Source organism: Ustilago hordei, assembly GCF_900519145.1.
Source record: "Ustilago hordei strain Uho2 genome assembly, contig: UHO2_contig_03, whole genome shotgun sequence".
NCBI lineage: Eukaryota > Fungi > Basidiomycota > Ustilaginomycetes > Ustilaginales > Ustilaginaceae > Ustilago > Ustilago hordei.
The window spans coordinates 2,050,657-2,075,110 of record NW_024545288.1 but is presented as its reverse complement, the minus strand read 5'-3'; the positions used below and the strand labels follow the sequence as shown (position 1 = coordinate 2,075,110).

The 24,454-nt window shown below is 49.5% G+C and overlaps 7 protein-coding genes across 7 annotated transcripts; 4 read left to right on the top strand and 3 right to left on the bottom strand.

Annotated features, from left to right (window-relative positions):
- UHO2_02206 (uncharacterized protein) lies at positions 1 to 4,055 on the bottom strand (the record flags this gene model as incomplete). The annotated part of the gene is made up of 2 exons (XM_041559643.1): positions 1 to 300; positions 474 to 4,055. 2 exons carry the CDS (start codon positions 4,053 to 4,055, stop codon positions 1 to 3), a joined length of 3,882 nt encoding a protein of 1,293 aa, XP_041415577.1.
- Positions 4,056 to 4,162: 107 nt separating this feature from the next.
- On the bottom strand, positions 4,163 to 5,587 carry UHO2_02205 (uncharacterized protein; the record flags this gene model as incomplete). Its single annotated transcript, XM_041559642.1, has 1 exon — positions 4,163 to 5,587. The coding sequence occupies one exon, from the start codon at positions 5,585 to 5,587 to the stop codon at positions 4,163 to 4,165; it is 1,425 nt and encodes a 474-aa protein (XP_041415576.1).
- A 4,000-nt stretch (positions 5,588 to 9,587) lies between these two features.
- Positions 9,588 to 11,921, top strand: UHO2_02204 (uncharacterized protein; the record flags this gene model as incomplete). The annotated part of the gene is made up of 1 exon (XM_041559641.1): positions 9,588 to 11,921. One exon carries the CDS (start codon positions 9,588 to 9,590, stop codon positions 11,919 to 11,921), a length of 2,334 nt encoding a protein of 777 aa, XP_041415575.1.
- Positions 11,922 to 12,830: 909 nt separating this feature from the next.
- On the top strand, positions 12,831 to 16,034 carry UHO2_02203 (uncharacterized protein; the record flags this gene model as incomplete). The annotated part of the gene is made up of 1 exon (XM_041559640.1): positions 12,831 to 16,034. One exon carries the CDS (start codon positions 12,831 to 12,833, stop codon positions 16,032 to 16,034), a length of 3,204 nt encoding a protein of 1,067 aa, XP_041415574.1.
- Positions 16,035 to 16,181: 147 nt separating this feature from the next.
- Positions 16,182 to 17,261, bottom strand: UHO2_02202 (uncharacterized protein; the record flags this gene model as incomplete). Its single annotated transcript, XM_041559639.1, has 1 exon — positions 16,182 to 17,261. The coding sequence occupies one exon, from the start codon at positions 17,259 to 17,261 to the stop codon at positions 16,182 to 16,184; it is 1,080 nt and encodes a 359-aa protein (XP_041415573.1).
- Positions 17,262 to 17,829: 568 nt separating this feature from the next.
- Positions 17,830 to 21,662, top strand: UHO2_02201 (uncharacterized protein; the record flags this gene model as incomplete). Its single annotated transcript, XM_041559638.1, has 12 exons — positions 17,830 to 17,863; positions 18,203 to 18,732; positions 18,820 to 19,058; positions 19,311 to 19,598; positions 19,760 to 19,815; positions 19,902 to 20,225; positions 20,361 to 20,715; positions 20,800 to 21,019; positions 21,116 to 21,150; positions 21,192 to 21,278; positions 21,304 to 21,424; positions 21,567 to 21,662. The coding sequence occupies 12 exons, from the start codon at positions 17,830 to 17,832 to the stop codon at positions 21,660 to 21,662; spliced, it is 2,385 nt and encodes a 794-aa protein (XP_041415572.1).
- A 1,449-nt stretch (positions 21,663 to 23,111) lies between these two features.
- Positions 23,112 to 24,272, top strand: UHO2_02200 (uncharacterized protein; the record flags this gene model as incomplete). Its single annotated transcript, XM_041559637.1, has 1 exon — positions 23,112 to 24,272. The coding sequence occupies one exon, from the start codon at positions 23,112 to 23,114 to the stop codon at positions 24,270 to 24,272; it is 1,161 nt and encodes a 386-aa protein (XP_041415571.1).
- Positions 24,273 to 24,454: the final 182 nt, after the last annotated feature.

The following is a 24,454-nucleotide window of genomic DNA, read 5'->3' as shown; positions in this document are numbered from 1 at the left end:
TCATGACCTGTGTCGACTCCTTCGACACTGCTCCTCCTCCTCATGACCTGTGTCGACTTCCTGTCTCTCGAGCCCCTGAGTGGTAACCATCTGAGCTTGGTCCTCCTCGTGGCTGTGCCTGGTCCTCCTCGCATATGGGCTCAGTGCTCCTTTGCATGTGAATCCATAGGAGTCCATGGTCTCCATGGAGACTGCACTACGACCATGCTCTCTACTGGTATCGACTAGGTCTTCGATACCTGTGCTCCATCCATATGAACCAGTGACCCTCCTGCTTCTTGAGCATCCAGGCCCATGACACTACCCCCCTCTTAAGAGCCGAGCTCCGTCGAGGCATGCTCTGGTCTGGTTCATGCTGACTCCTCCTCTTCCTTGACAACATCGCCCCCGTCATCCTTCCTCCTTCTCTCAACGTCATCCTCCTCTCTCTACTCCTCCTGTTCTCTCCTCCTTTCTCTACTTTGTCTACTCACTCGTCCCCCCTCCGATACCTCATACTCCTGGATGAGGTCGGGACAGTTGAGGTTCTCTACTGGTTCCCATGAAGCAGCTTCTTCTGAGTACCCTCTCCACAACACCTTGTACTCTGTAGTCCCATTGTGTGAACGCTTGTCGATGAGTGCTTCGACTTCGAAGTCGAGGTCCTCATCTGGAAGTGGTGGCATGGTGGGCTGTTCAGCACGTTGAGGAAGAGAACTTGTTCTTGCTGGCTCGAGCATGGAGACATGGAACACATCATGCACCCTAAGGTTTGCTGGCAATGTGATCCGATAAGCTCGGCGTCCTACCCGTTCCTGAACTGGGTAGGGTCCTGCAAACCGGGTATCCAACTTGGGTGTGGGTCTCCGTGTCTTCCAGTTTCGGCGGTTGATATAGACCATATCACCCACCTTAAACTCAATGTCCTTGTGCTTCCTGTTATACTGGTCTACTGATCTACGTTGTGCCTCTCTGATCTGCTCCTGGAGGTACTTGCAACGCTCCTTTCCATCCATGAGGTACTCGAAGCGACCTGGATCATTGACTCCTAGTCGTTGAGGGATGTCAGGATGAGCTTTGGGGTTCCATCCATAGCATGCAAAGAATGGTGAGACACCAATGCTGTTGTGGACCGTGTTGTTGTATACAAAGGCCGCAGTGTCCAGCAGGTCAGCCCAGTCATTCTGCTCATAGTTGCAGTACATCCTGAGATATTGCTCTATGACCTGATTGACTCTCTCTGTCTGACCATCAGTTTGAGGATGGTAAGCCGTGCTAAGTGAGTGCTTCACACCCATTTGCTCTGCAAATGCCTTCCATGCTCCTGATATGAACTGCCTGCCTCGGTCCGAGACCATGTGATCTGGATATCCAAAGAGTCTAACCATGTGTCCATATAGCAATACTGCAGTCTGTTTGGCCGTGACTGTCTTATGGGTTGGAGCTAGTATGGCAAACTTGGTTAGCCTGTCGACAATGACTAAGACAGAGTCATAGGTCTTGGAGTCATACTTCTTCGATGTTGGTAGTCCTTCGATGAAGTCGAGGGATATGGAGCCCCAGGGCCTGTCTGGGGTTGCTAGTGGCTGTAGCAAACCATATGGACGATGACGAGGGGCTTTGTACCTAGCACATACAGGACAACTTGCTACATAGTCTGCAATCCAAGCTGTCATGTTTGGCCACCAGTAATGTCGTTGAGCTGCCTTGATGGTAGCATCTCTTCCCACATGTCCAGCAGTGATACCATCATGGCATTGGGTCATCACCATGAATCGCAGATGCTCTACAGAGAGAGACTGTCCATCTACCTCTTTGGCACTCCTTGAGTGTCGGTTGTTGGTCCTCCCTGGCATGATCACTTTGGGGATAACCAACCTTCCTCCACTGTACCATAGGTCATCCCTGACCTCGAAGGGCTTCTTCCTATGTATCTCCTGTAGCTCTTGGTCTAAGGGCTGGAAGATCTTGACCAGGTCTTTGAGACCTTTTGATGCTATGGACTCCATCGAGATCATGGGGGCCACTAGGAGCGAGTCATGGTCTGCTGTCTCCTTGAACACTCGAGGAGGCAGTAGTTGCCTCACGTTGTGATCCTGCTCTTCACCAGCTGGTTGCATGTCTGTCCTTCTGGTGAGAGCATCGGGTTCACCACCTTTGTCTCCTGGTCGATACTGCAATATGAAGTCGAAGTCTGCTAGTAGTATGGCCCATCGAGCCTGTCGACCTGTGATGCGTCTCTGTGACTTGAAGTACTTGAGGGCTTCATGGTCAGTGAGGATGACCAGTTGGTTCGGTAGTCCAGCTAGCATGTGTCGCCACTGAGTGAGGCAGGCGACCACAGCTAGGAGCTCCTTATCATGGATCTCATAGTTCTTCTCGGCAGAAGACATCTTCCTAGAGTAGAAGGCCACTGGATGCCATCGTCCTTCATGCTCCTGCTTGAGCACTCCTGCTATAGCAAAGTCACTTGCATCAGTCTCCAACCTTGTTGGAAGGTGGTAGTCGAAGTGCTGAAGCACTCCTGCTGATGTGAAGGCCTGGATGAGCTTGTGGAAGGCCTGTTGGGCCTCCTCTGGTAGCTCGAACTTCTTGAACTGTTCTATAGGCTTTACCAGTGCTGTCAAGGGCTTGGCTATGCGAGCAAAGTGGGCTATGAACCTTCGATAGAAGTTGGCAAAACCCAGGAACCTCTGGATGTCATGGATTGACTCTGGCATTGGCCACTCCTTGACAGTGCGCACCTTTTCTGGGTCCATCTCTATGCCCGTTGGCTTGATGATGTACCCCAGGAACTCGACTGTCTTGGTGTGGAACTCACACTTCGACAGCTTAGCAAAGAGCCTGTTGCTCCTTAAGCGAGTGAGGACCTCGGTGACATGCTTCACATGTACCTCTTCAGTGTCACTGAAGATCAGGAAGTCATCTAAGTATACCACTACATATACTCCAATGATGTCTCGGAAGATGTCATTGATGAATGACTGGAAGTGAGCCGGAGCATTGGCTAGGCCAAAGGGCATCACTAGGTACTCATAGAGTCCCAACTGAGTGCCAAAAGCTGTCTTCCATTCATCTCCTTTAGCAATCCGGATGAGGTTGTATGCTGCTCTAAGGTCTAGCTTGGTATAGATCCTTGCCTTCCTGAGTAAGAACAGCTGCTCCTCGATGAGGGGCAATGGTGCCCTGTTCTTGACAGTGATCTCGTTGAGACCTCTGTAGTCCACACAGAGTCTGAGACCTCCATCCTTCTTTGGTACGAAGAGCACTGGTGATCGTGCCGGGCTCTTCGATGGTCTTATGAACCCCTTCTCGAGGTTCTCATCCAAGTATCTCCTCAACTCGGACATCTCCTTGGGTCCCTTAAGGTATAGGGGCCCTTGAGGTGGCTTACCTCCTTCTATCAACTCGAGGTGGAGATCATGCTCGGTATGATGGGGCAGCTTGTCTGCTTCCACCTCATCAAACACATCTCGCAGGTGTTGATATGGCTTTGGTATGTCTGCAGCCGTCACCACCTTATCTACCTCCACCTCCATCTCGACTCCTTTGTCTGCGCCTGTAGGTACAAAACCAAAGGCCGGGAGTGATGATGGTGGCTCCTCTAACAGCATGAACCCTATGGGTCCATCTTCCAGAGCTGCTCGTAGTATGCGCTCTGCTGAGACAAACTCGTTACCATGAAGGGTTGGTCTCCTCATGGTTAGGTCCCCTGCTCTTGCTGCTTCAGGGGGTCTCCTAGGGGGTCGGTCCTGCTCCTGAGTCTTGAACTCCAGCTGGCCCGTATCCCATTGTATGGTGGGTTTGAGCCTCCGTAGCTCAGTGAACCCCAGGATGAGGTCATAGTCCGCAGTGTCGGCCACTGAAGCTTCGACCACACCCAGATTGTGTGTACCAATAGATACCTGCATGCTCGCAGAACTATTGATGGAGAGTTGGTGCCCGGTGACACCATGGATCGATCTTGTTTTTATGGGTTTTGTGGGTATTTGGTACTTACTAATGAAAGAATCTGAGACTATGGACAAACCAGCACCGGTATCAGCTAGTATCCGAGCAGGATGGTCTTGAACCATTCCAGAGAGCTCCAGTACTGCTTTGCCTCCACTGGTAGAGAAACATACTTGACAATCTTGATATATACAGAGTGATGGCGAGGAGGTTTGTAGAGCAATGCATGCCATCAGTGCATCACCCCACTGATGTTTCCCTCGTCGTCATCATCATCATGCTCCTCCTCATGATCGGGGTCCATGGGTTGCTGGTATGAGCTGAGGTCCATGGCCTCGGGGTCACCCGTCTCAGTGCTGCCTGTGTGGCCATCTCCTGAGTCGGTGGCCTCCTCGAAGGGGTCTGCTGTGGTGACCATAACCTTTGGTCCCATGGGTCGAGAGCTAAGAGGGTTTACCCTCCTGCTGGGGCAGTCTCTGGCCCAATGGCCGATACCCTTGCATACATGACAGGTGTTGATACCTGATGGAGCAGGGCTTCCTTGCTTCGAGGGTTGGGTGGGATGATGAGGAAGGGGTCGGTTTAGGTTTTGTATAGTTGCTTGTGTAGTTGCTTGTGATGGTGATCGAGCTGGATAAGGTTGAGTGGGTTGTCGGATGGGGATCGAACTTTGATTTGGCCGAGACCCAGTTCTTAGTGGAGGTGACATGGCATTTGGGAGTGAGTGTCTAGCCGAGGACTGCTGTAGTAGCATCCTCTGTCGATCGATCTCCTCAACCTCTCGATACCACTCCCATCTCTTCCCAGGTGGATTCCTCTCAAACTTCTCCTGTATGCTGCGAGTGAGACTTCCTCTGAAGAGATCAATCACTAGCTCGTTGTCATCTAGGTTGACCTGTCCCTCCAAGTCTCTGAACCGCTCTACATGACGTGTGGCGGCACCAGGAGCATCACTTGTGAGTCTGAGAGCCAACAGCTTGTTGTATGCCTCCATCCTAGCATTGCGTGGGTTGAACTGCTCTGACAGTCGCTCTGTGAAGTAGTGCCAATCATTGAACAACCTTCCTTCTCTAGCTCTATCAATGCGGAGCTTGGAGGTCCACCACTCTCTTGCTGTCCCTTCCAGTTGAGCACCCATGTGATTGATCATCCTAGACTGCTCATACACCTGGTTGAACTTAAACCATGCTTCGGCTTCTAGAATGAAGATCTCCATGTCTCGGGGATTGAACTTTGGAAAGGGGGTGGCAATGGGCTTTGACCGGTTAAGCTCAGCCATGATGCTGGTATCCTCCTCGTGGTCCAGGGGGTAAGGATCCGTCCTAGTCCTGCTGTAGGGGTCCAGCTTAGTCTTGACATATCTTGGCCCAGTAGGTGAAGCATACTTCTCGTAGTTGATGTCCTCCTGCTCATCCAGGTTGAATGAGACTGATCGTCTTGGTCGTGGAGCCGGAGTAGGAGTATGTGGGTCTCCTATCATAGACTCGTCTCCTCCTCCTGCTTGGTCTTCCGAGTGAGAGAGGTCCATTGTCTCCTCCCTACCCAGCTGAGCTCGTTGTAGTTGTTCCTCTCGATGACCCTGCCTAGTAAGCTCTAGCTGAGCTTCCAATAGAGTGAGTAGTCTATCGAGCTTATTGTTGAGGTCTGGGTCCGTCATGGTGATCGTGAGGAGCTGCTTGAACGATCCACTCTAATGTCAGGGGTCTCGCGCCTGAAACCCAGGTCAGTCTGTCGAGATACTCGGTGACTATCAAACTGTGCGACAGCTATTGTCTCGAGATACTCGGTGACTATCAAGTTGTGCAGTGACAGCAGGTGGCGTTTGTTGTATATACTATTGTAGGTTTCGGCTGACCTCTGTGGACACTCCGTTCAGGGGTAGCTCGGCACGATCAATATCAATGTTATGATGACACCAAGGTCTGGTGTGAGTGTTGATGATGATGAGGTTGATGGTGTTGGTGATGAGATTGGTGATGTCGATGATAATGAGGTTGATGGTGTTGGTGATAAGGTTGGTGGCGTCGATGATAATGAGGTTGATGGTATTGGTGATAAGGTTGGTGGCGTCAACACGAGTGTCCAGTGTGTTGACTTGATGCTTGAAGTGATCCCCGGACCGCAGTGGACTACTGCCTTCGGTTCTATCTATATCCGGACCGCTAACCTGCTATGGGCGCCTTCGGATGTCAGGTAGTGGTGATACAACACACACACTACGATGAGGAGCAACCTTGATAGATTGCTGCTATGCTGACTGAAACTAATGTATACTTATGCTGAAGTGATAACTAGTTATGGTGAGTAGAGTGGATGGGGATCCACTCAACCTATGATGATGAGAAAGCATGGTTATATACCTCTTCACAGCATTGCCAGCGATGCTGCTCCTGCTCTCTCTCCAGAGAGTACCTTCTTCATCGAGTACTGCTCAGGGGCCTCTCCTGCTTGGCACCCCTGTGCCTCTTGAGTGGTGTCGACTCCTTCGACACTGCTCCTCCTCCTCATGACCTGTGTCGACTTCCTGTCTCTCGAGCCCCTGAGTGGTAACCATCTGAGCTTGGTCCTCCTCGTGGCTGCGCCTGCTCTTTGAGCTTGGTCCTCCTCGTGGCTGTGCCTGGTCCTCCTCGCATATGGGCTCAGTGCTCCTTTGCATGTGAATCCATAGGAGTCCATGGTCTCCATGGAGACTGCACTACGACCATGCTCTCTACTGGTATCGACTAGGTCTTCGATACCTGTGCTCCGTCCATATGAACCAGTGACCCTCCTGCTTCTTGAGCATCCAGGCCCATGACAGGTCACTTCTACTACTGATCTCAGCAAACTCTTCTTTAAGCTCTTGCTTATCCCTATCCTGTGATTTCTGCACTCCTTCATATGACTTCACTTCTTCCCGCCTCCTGCGCATCTGGCCCCATGACACCACACAACCTCTGACAGAGTGTTCAAGGCGGTCAGCCAAAACCTACCAGAACTCATCTGTCTGGTTACTTTCACCCAAAATATAACAAATAAGGCTTACTCAGTTGATCTCACCGAAATCAACCGGAAGCACCCAATCTGGTTTCAGGCGCACAACTGCTTACAAATTGTCTGTCGAGCCATCGGATGCCTGAGCTGATGGTGTGGTTGGCAGGTCGGACTTGGATGCATCATTGATTTCATTGGCCAATTAATCAAAGACGGCATCTGTGGGTTCAGGGAATATGATGTCCCCCTCAAGTGCCATGTCTGGCTCCAAAGGCAGCTGGTAGATGTTGTTGATGGGTTGCTGTAGCTCTTTGTCATGCTTGTCAATGTCGTTGTATCCAAAGTTTTCAATGTTGGTTGTTGTCAGGGGTCTCGCGCCTGAAACCCAGGTCGGTCTGTCGAGATACTTGGTGACTATCAAACTGTGCAACAGCAATTGTCTCGGTATCAGTCTCGATGAGCTAGTCATTTGGTGACTATCAAGTTGCATGATGACAGCAGGTGGCATTCGTTGTATATACTATTGTAGGTTTCGGCTGACCTCAGTGGACACTCTGTTCAGGGGTAGCTTGGCACAATCAATATCAATGCATAGTTTATGATGACACCAAGGTCTGGTGTGAGTGCTGATGATGATGAGGTTGATGACATTGGTGATAAGGTTGGTGGGTGTTGATGATAATGAGGTTGATGGTGTTGGTGATAAGGTTGGTGGCATCAACACAAGTGTCCAGTGTGTTGACTGATGCTTGAGGTGATCCCTGGACCGCAGTGGACTACTGCCTTCAGTTCTATCTTGATCTGGACCACTAACCTGCTATGGGGCACCTTCGGATGTCAGGTAGTGGTGATACAACACACACACTATGATGAGGAGCAACCTTGATAGATTGCTACTATGCTGACTGAAACTAATATATACTTATGCTGAAGTGATAACTAGTTATGATGTGTGTAGAGTGGATGAGGATCCACTCGACCTTTGATGATGAGAAAGCATGGTTATATACCTCTTCACAGCATCGCCAGCGATGCTGCTCCTGCTCTCTCTCCAGAGAGTACCTTCTTCATCAAGTACTTGTACAGAGGGCCCCTCTAGCACCACTCCTGTCCTCTTGAGCTGTGTCGACTCCTTCGACACTGCTCCTCCTCCTTGCTATCCTGCTTGTTTGGCACCCCTGTGCCTCCTGAGTGGTGTCGACTCCTTTGACACTGCTCCTCCTCCTCAGGACCTGCTTGCTGGTTCCCTATACACTGCTCCTTCTCCTTTGACCAGTGACGGTTCCTTTGACTCTTGTCTCTTGAGCCCCTGAGTGGTAACTGTCTGCATGCTCCTTGAGCTTGGTCCTCTTCATGGCTGTGCCTGCTCCTTGAGCTTGGTCCTCTTCACATATGGGCCCAGTCCTCCTTTGCATGTGAGTCCATAGGAGAGTCCATAATCTCCATGGAGACTGCACTACAACCATGCTCATCACTGGTATCGACTAGATCTCTGATACCTATGCTCCTTCCATATGAACCAGTGACCCTCCTGCTTCCTGAGCATTCAGGCCCATGACAGTTGTGTCCTTGTAATATAGAGTGTCTGTGTCCTGGATTGGAATTGCATCTGTGCAATTGTTCCATGAATTGTCTTGCAAGAACTGTGCAGAGTTGGACCAGAAGATCAGCTGGTTGTGGCTGGGAGCTAAGAACTTCCATCCTTTGTGCTCTTCATCATATCTGACAAAGATAGCAGGAATGGCTGGTTCATCCAGTTTCTTGCATTTTGCCTTCAGTATGTTGACCCAGGCAAGACATCCAAAGGTCTGGAGCAGATTGAATGGCTTTTGTGGATCTTTACCATAGAAGATATGGTAAGGTATCCAGTTGTTGACATTTGGCAAGAGGTTTTTGTGAATACAGTGGCTTCAGTGGCAAAAGGCCAGAATGTTTGCAGCAGGTGATGTGTGTGCATCATGGCAATCATCATTTCCCTGATTGTCCTAATGGTGTACTCTGCCTTACCATTCTGTTTGATGGTATAAGCCAAAGTCTTTTGCCAGTGAAAACCTGCCTCATTCTGCCAACTGATAGCTGCTGCTGAGACCCATTCACCTTCATTATCCAAGTGAAGGGTTTTGAGTTTGCGAGCTGTCTGTATCTCAGCGTAATGGACTTATCTCTGTTTGTGCAGCAACTAAGCGTCGGAAAGGGTCTAAATTTCGAGCGTTGGCTGGTTGCACACGGACGCACAAGTGTTAGACGGCTGTTGAGAAGAACACATTCGCCAAACATAACACCTTCTTGATCGAGCTCAACAACTCTGTAACTCACGCTGACTTCTCCTTCGCGCTCTCGAGCAATTGGAACACAGCCATCTAGACACGATCCTCACACACGGCGCACACACAGACGCAGGTAAAGCGGGCAAACAATTCCGCCAGCAGCGCAGCTCGCTAATCCGGCACCTGGAAGGAACACCGACAGCGCAGCGCTGCGGAAGTAGAGCAATCGACGATAGTCTCGTTCCCGCACACCATCTCGACCCCAATCACGAACTGAGTGGCTTCAGCTGAATACATTCGTGCTGGGAGATCGGGTCGTAGAGCTCCTCTTAGAGATCGGTGCCGCTCGACAAGGACCAGCTTCGCCATTGCAACAAACCAGCCTTACGCCTCCGCAATCCCTGGACCGCCATCACAATGCCATCATCCACCATCACATCACTGACCAAGGTCGCCAGCTGGAACTCATCCCAGCGCTCCAACGGTGGCTCTGTCTCCCCCACAAAACCATCCTCGGCTGCTGCTTCGCGTGCTGGCACGCCCATCTCGATCAAACCTACCATAAGCACGGCCCTGCCTGTCCGCCAGATTCCACCAGGATGCTCGCACGTCGCTTCTTTTCTCCATCTCGGCGCACCATCCTCTTCCTCCTCCTCAACATCGAAACCAGCCCCTTCAATCCCTAAGATCAAATCAGAAGAAGGCGATGAAACGAAAACCACCGGCTTCGACACTCTCCCCGCCATCACCCGTTCCTACCTCAAACGCTACATCGCTGGTCTCCGCTGGGGAGCACAAATTCGCACAGGATACGTCAAAATGATGGACGAAGAAGAAAAAGTAGCCGAACAACAACGATACAACGACGAAGCAGCGAAAGCCGCCAAGCAGGGAAAACAGGTCAAAAAGCGTCGAAAGCTTGACTATCCACAGTGTCACACCTGTCAAGTGGATATGCTGCGACCATTTATCTGCCTTGAATGCGCATACACGGCGTGTTTCTCTCCCCCTATCGCCGATGATCCGACCGCAGTAACACGGACACTGAAGGATAGTCACATGATACAGCATCTCCGCAGTAAGAAACACATGCTAGCGATTGATCTGCTTTATGGCCACGTCTACTGCGCTGAGTGTAAAGACTTTATCCACGATGCGCTCTTCGAATCGGTTCAGCGTCATGAGACTTGCAGAGTCAATCAGAACGTCGTTGGACAGCAATTTGGACCGTCCAAAACCACCATCGAGGCTCTGTTTCCCCCAGCCCTGGATGCAACGACGGTGATGAGCAAGTTCTACGAGACCGACACGACCAGCGTCACTTGCCGCGTCCCTCGCGGTCTACGAAACATGGGTGCCACGTGCTTTATGAATGTTATCATTCAAGCGTTCTTGCACAATCCGCTATTAAGAAACTATTTCTTATCAGATCGGCATAACCCGGCGTTGTGCCAGGGGGGAAAGGTCTGTTTGGCTTGTGAGATGGACAAGATTTTTAGCGAGTTTTATTCTTCTGATCCTGGTGCGATTGCGGCTGGCGCCGATGGATCAGTAGCGGCGGGGACTCAGGCGGGTAACCCTCCTGGTGCGGTAGTCGGTGAGAACGGCTCGACACAACAAACGGTAGCGAAAGGTCCACACGGCCCAACATCGTTCCTCTACTGTCTATGGATAGACCAGGCAAGCAGCGAGCTTGGTCAAGCGGGGCAACACGATGCGCACGAACTGTTTATCTCTGCTCTCAACTCTATCCATACCGCGCTCACCAGTCGAGCACTCGAAAGATCGTCGCTCCCGACTTTTGGGTACGAGCATTCGGATGCCCTCAATTTGCTGTATGATCATTATGAAGGCGGTGGAGGATCGGGGAATCAGTCGGAAGATGAAGGGATGGGTGGTGGAGGGGGTACGCCTATGGGTCTTGGAAATGGTGGTAGTGGCGGTGTAGCGGGATGTCCTTGTGTTGTCCATCGTACTTTTGCTGGGCAATTGCAGTCCGATGTTACGTGTCAGAGATGTGGAAAGGTGAATACCACAAGAGATCCAATGCTGGATGTTAGTTTGGACGTTCGACCTGAATCTCTTCGCCGAAAGGATTCTTCTTTGACCAATGGCGGGTTGACTTCAAAGGCGAAAGTTCCCAACGGCAAAATTTCCGATTCCATAGGTAGCAGCAATGGAGTGAATGGGGAAGGGGAAGAGGAACAACATCTCACCATCTGTCTCCAACGCTACTGTTCAGAAGAAAAACTAGGGAACAACGACTACACATGCACAAGCTGTGGCTCTGCTGCAACCGCCACCAAGCAACTCTCTCTCTACCGTCTACCCCCCGTACTCTGCATCCAACTGAAACGATTCGAACATACCTCTTCAGCTGCTAAGATTGACACCAAAGTGCGCTTCCCTCTTGTTTTGGACCTACGGCAATTCTCGACTGCGGAAATACGCCAAGCTACCAATCCCCCAGTACAAACGAGCAATGGCAGCAGTAATAGTGGGTTGGCGGCGATCCCAGACCCAGATGCATATCTTTATGATCTGTTCACGGTGGTCGTACACGAAGGATCGATGAATACGGGTCATTATACGAATTTCAGCAAGTGGAGAGGCAGCTGGTACAAATTTGACGATGATAAGGTGACACCGACGACGGAAGGGGTTGTGCTTGGGGCAAGGGCGTATCAACTGTGTTATAGGAGGAGGGTGTTGAAAAATGTTGTTAGTTCGAGGTCGCAGTCTCACACCTAGACGATGCTACATCAAGGGAAGCTGCGATCCCAAAGTAGAAGTGGACATCAGACTCTGTGCAACACTTCAATATACTCTGACTCGTGAGGCTAGCTGATGTTTTGTGTTTCCTGAACCTGATATAGACTTGCGAGCTCTGGTGTGTGTACAAGGCGCGGTGACTTGCTATGCGTAGTTGATTCCCACGCCTTCTCTTGAAGCATACAACGCGCACGTCAGAAGCTTTTGGGTTGGACGATGGCGGGGCCCACACCATATTAGGGGCTGTAGAACAGAATCGGGATCGGCTCTTGTGACGAGGGTTACAAACAACCGAAGCAAAAAAGTTGAAGATACGTTGGAATTTCCAGGGTTTATCCGGGATGCCGACAGGGCGAAGCTCGTGAAAGAATATGCCGCTTATTCACGAGCTTATTCAAAGCAAAATGACGACAGAGCACAGACGTTATTTCTCCGCAAACACACACACACACGCACGGAATCACCTGAGCGAAGGGAAGAGGGGATCCTTCATCACACCCTTCCCACCATTCACTATCCACTTCACTGCTTCGTCAGACCGGCTAGTCATCATCGACACCATCATACAACGACATCTCGATCAAACCTATCTTCATTCTACTTCGTGACCGAATCAACCGCCGACTTTTAAGCGCATCACACATCTCAATTGTTTCATCTGCCTCACGCTCACGTATCATCCGAAGTTCGACACTAGACTCAGCCACACGAGCATATATAGGTTGAACAGCATAGAACCCGGTATCTCGACATCTGCATCGCTCAGTAACCCTGCGAGCTAGGGCACACAACAAAGCAGCCAGTGTCTTCTTAAAACGAACACGCGATTGCTCTCAAGACACCGTCTCATCGCCTTGCATGACCCGCTTCTTGACTCAATAGACAAATATGGACGCTCAGCGACAGCCTCTTCCCGGGCCCAAGGATACCGACCACAGCTCTTTGCACTCTACCCACGCCATTCCACATTCGGCCTCCGAGCCTCCCAACTCCTCTTCCTCCACCTCTTCGAATGACCCCTTACATGTCGCAGCTGCAGTACATGAACACGCCGACGGCGATGCTGTTCCACCATCTCTGAAGAAAGATGAGCTCTCACCACCGCCGCAATCACCCATCGCACAGGAGGCATCCTCAACCCTGCGGCCCACAGGGCCATCACGGGAACGAGAAGTAGCAACCTACACCGCCGCCGCAGCAGTCCGGGGCCGCAACCTGGACAAGCATGGCAACTTTGACTCTGACTTTGATCCTAATCCTCGGCCCTCGCTTGCTTCATCCGCTGGATCGCCTGTGACTTTGATCAAGAATTTGCCCGATGCCCTCAATACCACCATCACCGCTCCCGGCCGCACTCTCGACACGATCAAAGCAAAACTTCAGGCACCTAGCACGGGGCAGAAGAGTAAGAGTGATATTCCTAGCTCGATAGCTCAGATCGAGCATGATTTGCGGTGCAACCAAGAAGCGCCGGGTAATTTGAGTCCGATCAAGTCTCCTACCTCCCCTGCAGCGAAGGTGGGGGATGCGGAGAAGGATGGCAAACCGGCAAAGTCGAGTTCGTTCAGCTCGTTGTTGGGGGGTAAGAACAAGAAGTCCAATCCAGTTTCGGTGCTGATGCAGAGAGGACCGAGGAAGTCAGAGTCTAGTGCGAGGCCTGACAGTGCGCTTTCGCCGCGTCGCAAGGGAAGCGGTGTCTTGGAGGAGGGCGATGGAGAGCAGGGACAAGGGAACCGGTTGAGGGAGGAGGAAGAGGAGGAAGATGAAGGGATTGTGAGGCAGAGAATTAAGGATCAACAGAAGCGATTGGAGGATTTGGATGAGGCACAGACGATGGGGTTGTTACGTACTCAGCAGGAAGGAGGGATTGAACCGCCTGGGTCGCCTTCTTCTCCCACTGCAAAGCCGTCTTGGCCGGTTGCTTTGCCGTTGTTTGGTAATAAGCATGGCAAAGCCAAAGACGAGAGTGCGGATGCAGGTGAAGAAGGTTCTCGAGGACGAAGTGATACTCCACATCGAGCCAATTCCGAAAAGCTCAAAAGCACAATCAATCGGTCGCAAAGCCATGGTCGATCGGCTTCTGCCTCACGAGCAGCTCGCAGCAGGAGCCGCCCTCGCGAAGATGGAACACCTCGTCGTCGCGGTAGCGGAAAACTCGAACCACCTCAACGCAACTCCACCACCTGGACCTCGAAACTCCGCACTAAAATCCCTATCAAAGAATTCCCACTTCAAGGAAGCGGTGCAGAATCCGAATTCAACCAAGAATGCCCCCTTTGGGCACGTCAACCGTGGAAGTACCTCTACTTTTCTTACTTTGGTCTCAGCGTCGGCTTCTTCTACCTCCCGCGATGGGCTATTACCTCCGCCTTCCCGTCGCATAGAGGAAGGAAAGATTGGAGCTGGAAGAAAGCGACAATGGTCAAACTGTATCGGCATGGGACGCAATTAACGTTCAGAACGAGAACAAGTTTGGGGAGGGATCTGCAGAAGGAGGTGCCGCATAGCAAGACTGTGAGGTGTAAGTTTACATGGGTTGATCCCGTGGGGGAGGAGGACGTTAGGGGTGAGTTGAGGAGGGCGATGGTTATGCAAAAGGTACAGCCGCAGAGGACGTGTGGATTTTGGTATGGGGATGTGGCTGAGCAGGCTAAGCATAGGCATAGGCATGGGTTTATGAGTAGACACAGACATGGAAGTAACCAGACCGGGGCGAGTGATACTCCGATGCAGGAGAATGGAGTCAGTCCGGGGGTTGAATCGAGTGCTAGTTTCGGTGCAGGATCAGAAGGAGAACTAGGAGAGGCGAAGGGAGGGGTTGGAAGACCGGCCGAACCAGGGGAGAAAGTACTGTTTCATCTTCATGGTGGAGCATATTGGATTGGAACTGCGCATGAGAAGGATGTGACTGCTGCGGTTAATACTGAGCCTCTACGATACATGGCAGAGATTTACAGGGCGAAAGAGGCACAGGCGAATGTTGCTTCGTCTTCATCTTCCTCCTCGTCCTCCGGCTCTACTCCCTACCAAGGCAAGCTCTTGCGATCGTTCAGTTTGGACTATCGACTCTGCGTTCCTGGTCGACCTCGGGCAGGGTCTTACCCAGCTGCACTCCTCGATGCGCTTTCCGGCTATCTTTACTTAGTTCGCCAACTAGGGTTTAAGGAAGAGAACATCATTGTTGCTGGTGATTCTGCCGGTGGGAACCTCGCCCTTGCTCTCTGTCGTTACCTTCGCGACGAACGTGAATCTATCGCAAAACAACCAGGAAGTTTGTTGCTGATGTCACCATGGGTAGACGTATCTCGTTCGCACTCCGGTCCCACCGGTGCACCCAACCTCGACTCCACCGTTTACACCAATCAGAAGTCGGATATTATCAGTAGCATGTTAGCCTTCAGAAACACTGCTGTTTCGGCCTTTCTCGGCGATCTTCCGGCCAGAGAAACCTATAGGAACCCTTATATCTCTCCAGTTTCGCTGCAACTTCCGCTGGAACGAGGGGGTAAAGGACCGCATTACGGATTCCACGGGTTCCCCAAACGGATCTATATCACCTCTGGATCAGCTGAAATCTCTTATGATCAGCACTTAACTCTCGCACATCGACTCGCAAGTGGTACGAAAAAGGGAAGGCCAACTTACACAGGAGACAAACTCTCCGCTGGTTGCAATGCGCGCGAGATGGCCGAACGAAGGAACAGACCCAGACCAAAGGAAATGTTGGACTCTGAACAAGGGGAGATCGGGGTCAAACCGCAAGGGTATGATTTGAAGCTTACTCAGTCTCCGCAGGGTGTAACGGAGGGGGTTGCGGAGGGTGTTGCGGAGGGTGTGATTGATGGTGAGCCAAACCACTCCACTGTAAAACAGCAGAATGGACCCCAAAATGGAGGAGAGGGTAATGGAGAGGGTAAAGGGAAGAGACCGGTAGCTAACCCACCCCCTGAGCCGGAGGATAGGGAAGATAGAGAGGTGATCTTTGATGAGGTTAAGGATGCAGTTCATGACTATTTGTTGTTCAAATGGTTCGAACCGGAGAGATCGGGGACTTGGAGGAGGATTGCGCGGTGGATTGATGAAGGTCCTTAGCCTCTCCCCAGCAGTAGAAACACAGCACTTTCTTCAATGCTCAATCTTGTCAAGATGGTGATTTGATTGCGGCTGTATGCTCTGTGCTGGGTATCGTGGGTTGTGTAGTGTACAGTGGTACGGTGTGTCTTTGTTGTACAGTGAGGACTAAGGTGAGGATGACCAATCTAAAGACACGGCAGGAGGAGATGATTTCCAATCATCTATCTCTTCATCCCATTCTGTGGCCAAAGCGCCGTAGTAAGCAGTTAAGCTAGAGAGCTTTGTGCCCTTATTCACGTACTGATACTCCACCTTGACCTTCTCGTCTCTCTCAGAGGCATCTGAAGCGGGTAGCAGGGAAGCGAGCTCGGATAGCTGGGCGAGGGAAGTGTTTCGTGGAAGATAGTAGGCGATGTTTGATGTGCGGAAGGATAAAGATACGCGTCGGAACAGCTCACGGCCGTGAATCGGCTTAATTGCGCTGAGGGAGTATTCGTTTCCCTCTGTTGCCGCCGCAAATGCTGGTGAGTCGGTGGTAGAGGTGGGTACTGCTGCTGCAGAGGCATAATTAACACCACCCCAAGGCGGAGACAAGAAAACCGCCTCCACTGCCTCGAGATCTTCGGCTGTCAACCCATTCCATACCTCGCCCTCTTTTCCCTTGCCTTTTCCCTTCCCACTCCTCCACTCCTCCAGTCTATCCAGCAACTCCATACTATCCCCTCTCACAAACCATATCCTCTCCTCAACGCCATACACCCTGGCATTCCACCTGGCCAACCTCAATTTGACCTCATCGATTTCTACCGCGATCACCTTCCCACACGTCATCGCGAATTGGATCGCGTTTCCCCCAGCACCAGCGAATAGGTCGATAATGATGTGATCTGTTGCGCAGCGTTTTGCGATTCGGAAAGCGACGGATTCGGGTGTGATAGAGTACCATGATTGTTCATCCAACAGACAGCCGGATGAGTAGAGGGAGAAGAGGTCGAACCGGTGTCGCCAGTATTTGAGGAGTGGTGCGGGGATTTGTGAGGGGTGAACGAGGGAGTGGGGGAGAAGGAAGAGGTAGGAAGGGTCGGTGAGGTGGGTTGGGTCCAGGTCTGGGTGGTATGCTGAGAGGTTTAGCTGTTTGCTCTTGGCCTTGTTGTGGGTGGAGTGAGCGGAGGAGGGGGAGGGTGAAGCTGGTTTGAGGTGGCGGGCATGGGCTGCGATTGAGGTTAGTTTACGCTTCTTTGCCATCTTCAACAGCTTTTCTGACACCCTCTGTGGATGATGCTATCTCGCAAAAGCTGGTGTAGGGAAGGACTGGACTGAAGAGAAAGAAGTGTCACGAGAAGAAGAGTAGAAAAGTGACAACTACAAGTTTCGGATGTCGGGAAACCCTTGTGGAGGAGTTGAAGATGCGACAGAATTAACAGAAGGATTATCCGAGCATCGAGCAAGCTGAGGGTTGGCAAATGAGGTGCATGAAGGCTGAGTGATGGAGGCTGAGCCACATGATAGGCCAAGCAACATGCATGTGGGATGCATGCTAATTGGACCAGCAACTAGTTGAGAGTTCCATTGGAAAGATAGCATGCAAAACACATGACTGTTTTGACTGGACCAAAACAAGTGCTAGGAGTGATCATAAGGTATATATAGACATGTAGTTACACCAATACATTGAGAAATGACCATGCATTATCTACACCATTCACCTGTGTGTAAGGAGCTAGACTGTAGCTTGGACAAAGTGGTGCACTGTATAATAAACTTCAACTGATTAAGAGTCTGAAGTCATAGCTAGACAACAAATCAACTAACCATGGTTGAAGAGAATGATCCTCAAGCTGGTGCCAGTGAGATTGCCAAGAGATCAAAGTGAGGTGGAAAGAAAACAATCACCATATGACAAGCCCAAGCCGAGAACATAGCCAATGAAGGCATAGCCAATGAAGAACTAGGCTCCAACTCTGACAATGACAATGTTGGTGACTGATACAACTTCCACACTCTGGTGAAGCTCCTCAAACCCATACCCAAGTTGACCACCCAGAACTACCATAGCTGGAGTGCACACATCAGGTCTTTCCTCCAATCAGTGCCACACACCATGGAGCACCTCGAAGGAACATACAACACAAGTCACCCAAGATGGAGCCATGCCTTTGATGATGCCCTGACCAACACCACCTGAGGCACCATTGATGCCACAGGAGAATACAATGTCAATTACATCCTCCTTGACACCATCAAGGAATATTTAACCTTCAATCAAGTTTGGAAGAGAATCAAAAATGGTTTGGGCAGCAAAGCCACCAGGAACTCCTGTCAACTCACCCTCATCACTCAGCTGGGTGATGTCAAGATGTTTAACTCTGATGCTCAGAAACTCATCCAGGAGATCAGGACTATACAGGTGGAAAGCAGCATCCTGGGTAAGCCATTTGCAGAAGACACTCTGTTCTCCACTCTCCAGAAATGCATGATCTGGCACCCCATGTATAAAGACACCATTGCCACAGTCCACCATCTCAACTTTGATGCCCTTGCCATTGCACTCAGCATGTGCCAGTTGGCAATTGAAAGTGTACCTGCACAGAAGTGGGACCCCTGGCAAGCCAATGCTAGAATTGCTGGCAGCACCAAGAAAGGCAATTCAGCCAAAGAAGCAGATGCCAATGATACCAGGGCAACATGGAGCAAAAACTGCAAGATCTGTTGCTATGTATGCAAGCAAATCAGACATGGAGCCAAACAGTGTGATGCCTCCATTAGCATTCCCAAGAACTCCCCTCTTACCAAATCAGATTAGGAAATCTGGTACTCTCTCACTCCCGGTTGGAAGAGGCCCCAAAATCAAAAGGATACAGCTCACTGGATCCTAGATTCTGGAGCTAGCTTTCACATGGCTAATGACTACAGCATCATCATTAATCCAAAGACTTGCCAGAAGTGTGTTTTCACTGCGGGAAGCGAAATTTTGGAGGCAACAGCTGTAGGAGATGTCAACATATCAACTGAACATGGAGACATTTTCCTCCAGAACATTTTGTATGTTAGAAATCTCAATGTTAATCTATTATCAACCAACTCCCTAATGGATGAAGGAGCATGAGTGATTTTAGACCACATGGGTGGACAAATACATCTAGCAAATGGAACACTACTCAAAATATCAAAGGATGGTGACTGCAGACTACTAGAATTGCAAGGAGACACATGGTGACAGAGAGTCATGGTAACATCAACCCAACCATTCAAAGGTGTCAGCAAGAACCATGAGCAAATCAATACAAAACCCAGAACTTTCATACAGCAACTCTGGCATGAACATCTAGGACATCCAGGTCAAGACAAGGCTAGAGTGATTGTTAAGAAGTTAGCTGATCAAATGACAATGGAAATGGACCCAGATACAGCTCTGACATGTGAGCAGTGTATACAGTCCAAAAGCACAATTGCACAAATGGGGCAAGGGAGTGGGGAAAGGGCCACTGCTCCACTTGATCTTGTACACATAGACTTGATCATTGACTTGTTGCATGCCACAGAACACACATGCATGCTGGTGTTAGTGGATGATCATAGCAAGTATGTGTATGTACAGCCACTGTTGCATAAGAATCAAGCCTTTACACAACTCAAGAGAATAGTCTCCTTCCTTGAAACATAGATGGGAAGAAACTTGAAAGCAATCCGATCCAATCAAGGGACCAAATGGAAAAGTAATGAAGCTCTGGAATGGTTGCTAGACAAAGGAATAGAGTGGCAAGCGACTGTGGGGTACAACAGCAAACAGAACGGCCAGGTAGAAAGAATGAATAGAAGTCATACCAAAGGCCAAGCGAGACAATGTGAAGTTAGATCAACACACAACTGCTGCTATATTCATAGGATATAGTTTAGAAAGAAAAGGATGGTTGTTCTATAGCCCAGATTATAGACCTAACATATTCTGGAGTAACTTGGCAAAATTCTTGGAACCCAAACACTGGACAGACTGGACTGAGTGGCGACCAATGAATGTGTCACCACCACTGACTTTAACAGATGAAGAAGACCCCAATGATCTATGGTACTCAGAAGAAAACCTGTTTGACAAAAGCAATCAAGAGTCATTGGATGAATACACAAACATGGATCCAGACCAAGAGGCTGACAATCAGACAAGTCACAAGGCTTGGACAAACAACAATACATTTGGATTAATGGCAACAAGTGCCAACAAAGGAAGGATAAACCTTGACCCAACCATTAGCAAAGCATTGGCCAGACTGGACAAAAGATTATAGAAAGAAGCAATGTGAAAGGAGTTAGATGGATTAGAAGCAATGGACACATGGGTGGTCACAGATCTTCCAGCTGGAGTAAATACCATTGACACCAGATGGGTACTCAAGATCAAGACTGATGCAAATTTAGTGCCAATGAAATTCAAAGCTAGACTGGTAGCACAAAGATTTACCCAGAAGGCAGGTGTGGATTACACAGAGATATTTGCCCCAGTAGCCCCAATTCAGTTGATCAGAGGAGTATTGGTGCTTGCTGTGGTACAAAATTGGGAAGTGGATACAATTGATGTTAAACAAGCATACTTAAACTCAAGCTTGCATCATGATGTTTACTTGCAGCCACTGGTAGGAACCACAGTACCACCAGGAAAAGTGCTTAAGCTCATGAAGGGACTATATGGTTTGAAACAATCAGGGTGAGAATGGAATGCTGAGTTAGACTCGCATCTTAGGAGCATTGGTTTTCATTGTATGCCAAGTGCCCCTTGTCTGTACACTAGGGGAATGGCAGATGATATCACAATCATTACAGCATACATAGATGACATGCTTATAGTGTCACCAAGCCAAAATGAAGTGGATTGCACCAAAGGAGAGATTATGAGAAAGTGGGGGACACAAGATAATGGATCAATCAAGGAATTTCTGGGCATCAAGATCACTCGAGACAGAAAGCAGGGTAGCATATCACTGGATCTAATGGCATATATACAGGTGATGGTAAGCAAATGGCTAGAGCAGTCTAATGATAAGTCCTGGGTACCTCTGCAGAACATAGCTGACACCATGAAAGGAGATAACTGCTTGCCATCACAGAGCAAGAAGTATCAGGAGCTTGTTGGACAACTACTGTGGGTATCCAACACCATATGACCAGATATCACTTTCACAGTGGGAATTTTGGCATGACACATGTTGACACTGACAGACAGGGCATGGAAGGTGGCAATCCATGTGCTCAAGTATCTAAACCAAACAAGTGAGTACTGACTATACTTGGGAAGGAAGTCAGGTGATCACACAGATGAGGCAGTGATGATGTACACAGACACAAATTGGGCATCAGATGCCACCAATGGAGGGAGAAGTATGTCTGGGGTGATCACATACATTTACAGATGTCTGGTGAGTTGGAGATTGCATGTGCAGAAATGTGTGGCACTATCAGCAGTAGAAGCAGAATTTGTGGCAGCATCCAAGGCAGCATGAGAAGCCCTCTTCTACTCCTACCTGTTAAGGGATCTAGGAATAGAAGATGTCAAACCAGTGCTTTGAACAGATAGTCAAGGATGCATCCAAGTCAGCAAAGATCCAGCCAAACACTGGAAACTCAAGCACATTGACATGTGGTATCACTTTGTAAGGGACCATATGCAAGAAGGAAACATATTGATTGAATTCATGGGCACAATCAACAACATAGCAGACATCCTAACAAAGCCATTGAAGGGAGTGGACACATCCTGATTAGCCTGATCCATAGGACTGGTAATGCTGTCAAAGGGGGGAGTTGAAGATGTGATGGAATTAACAGAAGGATTATCTGAGCATTGAGCAAGCCAAGGGTTGGCAAATGAGGTGCATGAAGGCTGAGTGATGGAGGCTGAGCCACATGATAGGCCAAGCAACATACATGTGGGATGCATGCTAATTGGACCAGCAACTAGTTAAGAGTTCCATTGGAAAGATAGCATTTGAAACACATGACTGTTTTGACTGGACCAAAACAAGTGCTAGGAGTGATCATAAGGTATATATAGACATGTAGTTACACCAATACATTGAGAAATGACCATGCATTATCTACACCATTCACCTGTGTGTAAGGAGCTAGACTGTAGCTTGGACAAAGCAGTGCACCGTATGATAAACTTCAACTGGAGGCCAACATTTTTTTCCTTTTTTTTTTTTTTTTTTTTTTTTTTTTTTTTTTTTTTTTTTTTCCCCCTTTGGCAAGTGTCGTATCTTACGATCTCACATTCTATTGAGAAAAGCGCGCTAGAATAGGCAAGTTCAGCAACACTCGATTAACAACGACGCCAGTAGTTGTGATTTCCAGTGCCAGCTCATTCTCATCGCCCCCACATGCTTGTGCCTCATCATTCATCCATGATACCCCGCTGAGACGTACTTTCTGCCGAACGATGAAGAGATTGAAACCAAATAAGTGTGAAAGAGAGGAAGGGGGTGCGAGTGCGAGGGTGTGCATTCAGGCTGCACATTTACGCCGTGTTTATGAAGCGCAGTGGATTCGAGTTGAACAGTGCGGCAATACTTGAGAGACTCCTATTTTGGCGCAAGTGCGCTCTCCCGCCCCTGACTGAAGCGCAGATGCAGTTCTGCGGCCAGCCCCTTGTCTCTATTGTTTTATACAGCCGAAACCTACACTCTCACAGCTGAGCCGACACTTGTTTCGTTTTGACTCTCATCCACCTCCATCTGTCTGTTCTAGCATTCCTCTCTTGGCATTTCGACTTCTTCTCGCCACTCACACCTTCAAGCATTCGCAGCAGGTACATCATTGGATCTTGCAAGACTTTGCAGCCGCCAATCCGGATAACACTCGGCAATAACGAGCGTCACTAGTCCACTGCATTGCGCATTCGGCTGATCACCTCGAGCAAGCTCTTCTTCTCGCCGCAACAACATCAAACTACACCCCTCGCTGACAGAAACGGTTCAACTCAGGCTCCTTCTCAAGCCTCGACTCCCAACCTTTGCCGCATCCGACCTCCAGACCGCTTCCAACCTTCTTCGGCTGGAGGCGCCCTCCATCACCATCCCGCTTTATCTCCAGTAACTGATGCCACCAATGAACTTCATCTTCAAATCGAAACCACGCACACCCCAGGAACTCGTCCGTCATCTCCGAGACACAATCCTTCGTCTCGACTCCACCTCCTCTCCCCTTGGCGGATCTACATCTTCTAACTCGCTTCATTCGAACTACACCTCTAACGGATCCTCCACTTCGGCTGGTTCTTCTTCTATCACCTCGTCTTCCTCTTCTAGCTCGGAAGCGAGAAAGAAAGCGGTAGATGAAATCTCGAAAACCCTTTGCCAGGTGAAAACGATTTTGTTCGGAGATGGAGATTCGGACCCGCAACCAGAGCTGGTTGCGCAACTGGCACAGGAGGTCTATTCGCACCATGTGCTGCAGTTGTTAGTCGCACATATTGCAAAGTTCGAATTCGAAGCGAAGAAGGATGTTTCTCAGATCTTTAACGTTTTACTCCGTCGACAGATCGGGTCTCGCTCGCCGACAGTGGAATACCTTGCCACACGACCAGAAGTGATCTTCCTCGCTCTCAAAGGGTATGAAAACCCCGAAGTAGCACTGAACACAGGAATGATCCTTCGCGAAATGCTACGTCACGAACAACTAGCCAAAATCCTCCTCTACTCCGAAAAGTTCTATACGTTCCCAGACTACATCGAAACGACCACCTTTGGCATCTCTTGTGACGCCTTTTCCAATTTCAAAGAGACGCTAACCCGACACAAACCCATGGTAGCAGCTTATCTCGAATCCAACTACGACCGATTCTTCGCAACATACACCACCTTACTCCAATCACCTAACTACGTTACCAAACGACAATCCCTCAAACTTCTCGGCGAGATCCTGCTGGATAGGACAAACTTTACCGTCATGACCCGCTACATTTCCAGCGAGGAGAATCTTAAAATGATGATGAACCTCCTTAGGGACAGAAGCAAGAACATCCAATTCGAAGCCTTTCATGTGTTTAAGGTGTTCGTTGCTAATCCCAAGAAGCCGCCGGGCATAGAGAGTATTTTGAGGAGGAATAGGGAAAGGCTGGTTAAATTCTTGGCCGATTTTCATAATGATAAGGATGATGAACAGTTTGTTGATGAGAAATCGTATGTTGTGAGTATTATTGAGGCTACGGGCAAGACAGCGCCACAGGGTGGTGCCGGTGCCGGAGGACAGGCTATTGGTGCAAAGTAAGGTCGAGCGTGAGTTTGTTCTGTCTTTTGTTCGTGGTTGATGTTTCGTAATGCATGCTTTCATCCGCATCTCGCTTTTTGTGTTTGTTTGTGTGGTGTGATCACTTCAGCAAACGTATGAGTTCTTTGTGGCTTGAGCAAAGCCGCAATGGGCGGTTAAGAAGGTTGAAAGCAGATTCATGT